The 7,922-nt window shown below is 36.5% G+C and overlaps 1 protein-coding gene across 1 annotated transcript in view; it reads right to left on the bottom strand.

Moving 5' to 3' along the window:
• Positions 1-459: 459 nt before the first annotated feature.
• The window catches only part of LOC110022507, a 24,873-nt gene continuing 17,410 nt past the window's right edge, over positions 460-7,922 (bottom strand). Inside the window, exon 3 of the mRNA XM_020721478.1 lies at positions 460-603. Coding sequence (XP_020577137.1) covers positions 504-603 — 100 coding nt within the window. The 3' untranslated portion in view covers positions 460-503. The remainder of the gene's footprint in view (positions 604-7,922) is intronic.

Below are 7,922 nucleotides of genomic sequence, written 5' to 3'. Positions count from 1 at the left end.
ATTTAAGAGGGATATATGGCTGTCAAAAGCTCTCGTTTAAACCCCTGGTTTTCTTCTTTTTAAGCCCAACGTGACTATGCTTCTAAGCCAACAAGTGATCTGAACCTTCCATTAAATTACCATTGTCGAGCATTACATTTATTCCAGGCGTTACTTTGGTCGCTCGTACGTGGAAAGTATATATAAGAAAGTGTTGCTTTTGTTTTCATTTATTCTGAGGGTAAAAATCAAATCCCCACTTTTTAAGGATATTTGAAGTTGTTCAAAGAGTCAAAAAATCCATATAAATTCCTGATTACATCCAACTAAAAGATATAATCCAAGAAAATTATCATTTTAAATATAAACTTTCTAGCTTCAAGCCTTCAGATGAACCGAGCTTTTCATCTCCATATTCACAGTAAATCTTAATAAAGCTCAGCAACTAAACACCAACTTTGATCCTGTAACAAGTTTGGACCTTAAATAAGTTGTCTGTGTTTCCATGCGCCTAAAACTTGATACTAATTGCTGTAATATGTCCAGATTTGTAGCAATGACCTTATCTTGAATCTCAATGATCTAGATTCCAAGCTGACCAGAGAATTATTGAATCTCCATCTACTGTCATCAAAATATCCTCTATGATAAAAGGGCAAAAAATATTCACAGCCAAAATAGAATAAATGATAAAGAAGGATGATAATAAGGTAAACATGATTTTGATTTCCATAGAACCAGCATGTTAGAAGGAAGTAAGGAAAGCTAATGCAAGGTTGTCAATCTACAAGTAGATGAGCAAGGAGGTAAATTTGCATTTTGACTGGAAACAAAGCAATCCAACAATGCCCAAACATATAGTATTTATGATGCTTCAGCAAAGGACAACTTAAATAAAATCAGTTAAAAAACATAAGACTGGCAAAAACGATGAGAAAAGAATACCTCGGAAGGTATTGTAAATGCTTCATTCAAAACAAGCCTATCCTGAGTTCACATGAAAGGATGATTTAGAATTTGTCTGGGGCAGCTTTTTCATTGTTTTATTTTTCAAATCGCTGCCACATATCCGTTTGGCTACTGTTTTCTTGTTCTTTTCTAGAAATTTATATAATGAGTACTTCCTTTTGAAAACCAAATCTGCTAAAATGTCGTAACTGTAAGAATAAATATTTATAGTACTGGCAGCAGCTTTTTAAAAAATTATTGTTTCCTCAGTAACTTTACAATTATCTTCATAATAAACTACAATATCCAAAACAGACCTTTAGTCAAGCTTCGTCTCACATTAGCATTGGGATAAAAACCTAAATCTATTAATTGCAAAACTAAACTGGATGACATTGTCAGCCGACCACTAAAAAGGACAATGTTGTATTGCTTCCTGATTGCTGACAGCAGCATGCGATACAAGTGCAGTATATCAGTTTTAGGCAAGGCTAACAACAGCATGCAAGTCCTCATGAAATTCATGTAACAAAATGAAAAATTCCAAGCTTTTGCATGTTCGGAGAGTAAACTAGAAGGAACAACCAATCTCCTGGGTGAATTGATCTTATGGGTCTGCTTTATGAACCTTCTAAGGCAGTAAAAAAAAAAGATTATTTGAGCATGGAGTGAAACATAGTAGTTCAAATATTTTAAATGTTTGGATTCGACAGTCATAATGCAGAATATTCAATTATCTGAATAATGACTGTAATGAGAAAATGTTATGTTTTAGTCAATAAATATATCAAATATTTAATAAATTCATTGGTCAATTTATAAGGTGCCTCTATTTATTAGCATATACTTTCTTCAAGTGTGAACTCAAAATATGTTAAAACTGAAACTAAATGACAATGCAAAGCTTGATTAATCCTAAAAAGACCAACAAGAATTACAAAGCAAGAAAATCAGGAAGCAATTAAATTTTTTTGTAAAACAATTATAAACCAGGCTGTGATAAACTAGGAAAAATTAATGCACTTGCAACACCAAAAACAAATATCAAATAAAAAAATGGATAAAGAAAGCAGATCACGAAAGAGAAGAAAAAAACCAATATAATGAGATAAGTTCACCTAAAAATGATCGTACTTGCATAACATTTGCAGGAATTCAGTATCTAACAAGCGTACAAACAAATCAGAAAATGAAAACGATCAGATCACCAAAGAGAAGAAAAAAACCAATATAATGAGATAAGTTCACCAAAAAATGATCGTAAATGCATAACATTTGTAGGAATTCAGTATCCAGCAAGCGTACAAACAAATCAGAAAATGAAAACGAATATTTTATGTAATTGAAATAAAAAAAAGAAATGTATCTTATGTCATATAATAATAGTATTTGTGCAAATGTCTATTGATTTTTTTTTTCTTTGAAGAAATATAACTGAAATTTTATTTCAAACCAAATTAAGTTGAGTTGAACAAACAAAGTAGTTTAATATTACTTCATTGGCAATGGGAGAATTTTTTCCAAGTTCGAATAATTTTGTAGGCATATAGAGGTTGCTTGGTTTACTGCAAAAGAAGTGTATTGCATTCCTCTTACAAAAGTTTTAGAAACTTAGGTGTTTAGACGAACGAATTCCGAATGCAGTTTAAAATTACAATGCATTTGTAATTCAATCTCTAGTTTATTTTCAAAATATTTAAAATTCGTTATATTTGGGTGAATTTCAATTACACCCTTGTGTTAAGTGTTGTACACCGCAACAGGTGCAGCACTCTACGCTCACAGCCAACCACTAACCAGCCACAACCTGCCTCCCAACCACCAATCGCCCGGCCACCAGTCGCACAGGTCCACCGGTCACCACTGCCCATCACCATTCCCTCATCAGTTGCCTCCACCAACTACTATGTATTTTACATTGATTTAATTTTTCTTCAATCCAAACAAGAAATTTGTGAATTCTTGCATTTATTTTATATTGAATCAAACAACTTCAAAGTATTTTAATTACAACATATTTCTATTACACTTCATTCCTTCTTCAACAAAACCAAACAACCCCATAAACAAATTGATTATATTGGATTTAAGTAAGAAAATTGAGATCAATATGTTAAGAGTCTAAATTGCAACAAGATGACCAAAAATACAAGTTTGAATAAATTTGATCAAGGATAAAAAAAAATGTTTAAACCTTGTTCAATATTATTTGAAATTTATCTGAATCATGTTCAAACTATTCGAGAAACTTACTCAAACTATGTGCATCCCTAGCCTTGGTATTGCCCTTTATGAGAGCAGGCTATTAGAAATACTCCTTCAAAATCATTGCCATAGATGTGGCAATATATTGATTCAAAAAATGGAGAGAAGTCTCCCAAAATCAATCTGGAGGAGGCCGCATAAGTAGTCTTTGATTAGTGGGGTGAGGTTGGCAGTAGGTTGCTCCACAGAGGGAGAAGTCCATCCTTTCTACATTGAAAGCAAAGAGGATCAGATGGGGCATCTTAAGCTTCATTTTTCTCTTCATGGGATTTGTAGAGAATGGAGAAAGTTGTTCGGCTTCCCAACCATTTGTACTATGTCCTCTAGAATTAGTGGCGAGAACCGAGCAACTAGAAATTTGAACAAACAAGTTGTCATACGAATACAAAAGCGGAAATGAGTACATTTTTGTTGTCATCCGTAACTTCATAAAAAGTCTTATTAAATCTGTAAGTATAATTCCATAAGGACTTGTCATCCTTCTTCTTAACGTAGAACAACAATTAAGAGGCATTCAAAAGCCTCTTGATATTATCAAACTAGGAAAGGAAAAATTTCCCAAAGAAACTAGTACTACAAACATATAAGATTTAAACCACCTCCGAGAAAAGTCTTTGAAGGTGTTCACAATGAGATAGCTCCTATATGCAATTGGCAGAATTATACATGAGAATAATATTCTGAAACATGTCAAGATGATTGAAGAGGTTTGTCACTCCCTCTTACACTTCAAGCTGAGAGGCTTTGAACCTGTGCATTACCACCATTTTTATTCAATCAAAAATGAAGGTCGATTTATAAAGATGTTGGCATGGTAAAGGAGGAGGCCGAGTAAAGCTTATTACAACGAATATCCCTTAGTTCAAGTTCTAGTTGGGCAAAGCAGTTGGCATAGGTTGCTACTGTTGAGGTGAAGCCCTGAGCAAGACGGCGAAGTTGGTAATGTACTGACCAGAAAGGTCAATGCCTTCATCATAAAGCTTGTAGGTGAAGGAGTTACTACTCAATAAGTCTCTCGCAAAAGAAGAATCAAAATTGACTTTTTCGTTGTTGTTATTCCGCCGTGGCTCCTTTCAGCCACCAGAACAAATAATTTTTGAAGAGATCGACAGAGAAAAGAAATGAAATGCTGTACTTACAGAATTTTAGACTAGTTTGATCAAATGACCTATGTCCATTATGAGGTTCATCAAAGTACACTGAAAAAAGCGAGCATGAATCTCAAAAAGATCTAATGGCCTAAGAGAAAATGCCCTAATACCAAGAGGACCCACAAAAAGCCAGATCGGCAGAACAGATATCTGGCCTGATCTGGCAAATCCAAGGCTGCCTAAATCATGAGAGCGATTGAAGTGCTATCAGCACAAACGGCTCATTCAGACGACACACGAAGAGTCCAAGCCTACCATCACGATAAAGTCAAATCCGAGAGAGAAACTAGTCCCTGCAACTTTGTTATATCGGGATCACTAAGCTGCATGTCCCAATACCATCAAGAGGATACAACAGGTCTCAGCCATCATCTAGGATCCTCTCGTCTAAGGGAATACTACACGTCAGATTAAGTTGATTTACCCTCTGCCCGATGACATAGCTTCACCCTATCGACAAGAGCACATTAATGGAGATCGAGGGTCAACGGCCGGATGTTGCCTAATTAGACCAGTCTTACCAACCCGCAACTTGCGACCTGCAACTAGCAAGCCGATTTATCCGACCGACGGCGCCATCAAATCCAACCAACCAGCAAGCCTCACCGAAGTCCTACCCATTCAAGCCAACCAAGACAGAAAGCACCAAGGCCTTAGGCCACAAAAGTGTACCTAGAATAACCTGTACATATTCTACTCAAGTAGGGGTATAGATGTAACTTCACATATTATACCTCTTTTGTCTATAAATAAGGGATCATTTCACGAATAAAATGTTACAAAAATCTCATATTCTACTGTTCATTACTGCACACACGCGCTCTCTCTCTCTCTCTCTTGCACTCTCTCTTGTATTATGCTATATTCCTTGGATATAATTCACAGGACAGATCCAAATTCAACAATCACAGTTATTTATCATGCTCAAACAAGGATACATAGAGCAATTTCATAGAGTCAAGAAAGAAAAGAGAAAAAAAAATTATGAAAGATCACGACAACAAGAATAATAGAAGAAAAATGTGCTTATATTTGAGTTACAAAGTCATCAGAAAAAGAAGATTAGAAGTTGAACATTAAAAAAAATGGAGAATGAGTAATGTCATGCACTAAAGGGTGTTACAAATGGGTTGTGAAATTGTACCCTGTGAATTCCATACAATCACTTTAGCAGGATAAATGAGAATATAATTTGCCTGTAAGAAGACTACGATGCTAACTACAAGATCAACCATTAGAGGGAGTTACCTAATCATCGTTCTCTTTGCCTACGTAGATTCCTGAGGAAGATGTTATAATCGAAGAGGCACCTGCTAGGGTGCACTATGAGTGGAGTAGATAGGTGGTTGCAAGATCATGTGATGTTAAAACATAATAATGTGGTGACACCCACTGTGTTGGCATGCTACTACCATTGGAGAAAAAAATGTGTGATTAGGTTATGCAGAGAGTCTTAACATGGTAATAATCATAGAGACCAAGTATAATCCCAAGAATCACACGTTTGATCAAAGCAGCATGTGTGGCATGCACCAAGGCTCAATGTGTCAAAATCACCCAATTTAATTCTTTTACTACCCTCGTAAAAAGGTCTGAGGAAGTCCTATCCCTCGCACTCAATGATTTCCTTTGATACTATTCTCCCTGATGATATGTGGGAGAAGATTTTCTCCTTTCTACCCATTGCAAGTATAATTAGAGGAGCATCTGTGTGCAAACGTTGGTACGAAATAGTGCATTCAGGAAAGAATTCATGGTTGGACATGCCACCCCAGAAGCCATGGTACTACTTGTTGGCTTACGGGAATAACATTGAAGCTAGTTCATATGATCCAAGCTTTAGAAAATAGTACATTTATGATGTCCTCTCCCTTGACAAATACAATTGGCTTATCTCTTCGTCTTGTGGATTGGTTTGCTTCATGGATTATGAAAATGAAAACAAAATTTACACAAGCAACCCAATTTTAAGAGATTGTAAGCAGCTACCAAATCCTCCAAATGGAATACATTCAGATTACAATGCATTGACTTTGTCAGTGGACTAGTTTTCTCAATGTTACCAAGTTGCATTGGTGAAAACCAAGCAATTTTCAGATGATTTTATTCGTTGGGACTTCACCATCCAGATCTTTAAATCAAAGAGTTGCCTTTGGACAACAATAGTTAATGGTGTTTTGGTTGGGTGGAGAGGAGGGAGCGAGAGTGTGATATGTGATGGAATTCTCTACTGCCTTATTTGCTCATTTTATGGGAGCAATGTGCCTCGCTATGGCCTCATCATGTACAATATCAGTTTTAAATTTGTGCAATGAAATTTGTGCTATTCTTCGATGCGAAGAATGATTATGGTGCCATGACCCCTCACTTGTTGTCGTTTGATGATCTTAAGGATAGGTTGGTTATGGTTGGGGTTATTGCAAGACTAGAGAAGCCAGAGAGAATCAAAGAAATTGGTATCTGAACTCTTAAAGATGAAGAATGGGAAGAGGTTGCAAGGATTCCACGCAAGTTATTGCAGAGATTTAGGGAGTTTTATGATGCTTTTGTGAGCTGTGGAGCAGAGGGTCTGATCTTCATCCACACATATGTTGCCCCTACTCTACTTAGATTTGATATGACCAAAAAGCAATGGAAATGGACAACTAATTGCCCAATAACAAAACGATAAGCTCTCCAGCTCTTCACAGGATTCTGTTGTTATGATATGGCTCATATACCATATAGGGACAAATGCTGGAACGAAGCGGAGCGGAAGAATCTGTCCAAATCGGGAAGTTACGTTATGTAGGTTGGGGTTATATGGTACAGGGGTAATTTGGGAATTATATATTGTACTGTAGGGTTTACTCTATGATTATAAAAAAACCTGTTTGTAATCCTAGGTCTTTGAGAGAGTTGAATCCTCTATTCTGTAGCATCCTTTCTGAAAATTGAAAAGGAGGTCGCCGCTCTGCTCCCGAGGATGTAGGCATCTTTGCCAAACCTCGTTAAATCTCGGTGTTCTTCTGGATTTGTGTCGATTACTGTTTTTCTTCGCCCTAATTTTCTCAACAATTGGTATCAGAGCGAGGTTCGAGGGCAGGGAAGAAAAAATTTCGGTACAGCAGTAGAAGAAGAAGAGTTCGCGAGTTCGCGGTACAACAAAAGAGTTCGCTAGTTCGCGGCTTCGGTACAGCAAGAGAATTCGTGAATTGCAAGATGTCGCGATTGGCGACGGCAAGGTTCTTGCTGAAGGCGGCTGGGCAGAAGGGCGGAAAGGAATCTTTCCTTCTGTGTCTGGATCTAAAAAGGAAGGAAGTTTTGCAAAGGAAGGTTCGGCGCATTGGTGAAAGGAAGGTTCTCTTGGAGAAATTGGAAGGAATCTTCCCATTTGTTTCCTTTGCTGGTTTGATCGGTTTCCTTTGGAGGCTGCGGATAAGGAAAATGAAGGAAATCAATAAATTTTTTTCCCGCTGAAGAAAGGAAAATTTTTGAATTTTATTTAATTAAAGGAAAGTTGTTTTTTAATTAAGTTGATTTAAAGAAAATATTTAATTAAGGAAAATTAATTAAAATTTTCTTTGTTGGATCTGCGGA

The sequence above is a fragment of the Phalaenopsis equestris genome, unplaced genomic scaffold (genome assembly GCF_001263595.1).
Source record: "Phalaenopsis equestris unplaced genomic scaffold, ASM126359v1 Scaffold000194, whole genome shotgun sequence".
Classification (NCBI taxonomy): domain Eukaryota; kingdom Viridiplantae; phylum Streptophyta; class Magnoliopsida; order Asparagales; family Orchidaceae; genus Phalaenopsis; species Phalaenopsis equestris.
Note: the sequence above shows the minus strand (reverse complement) of the source record. Positions and strands in the feature narration are given on the sequence as shown.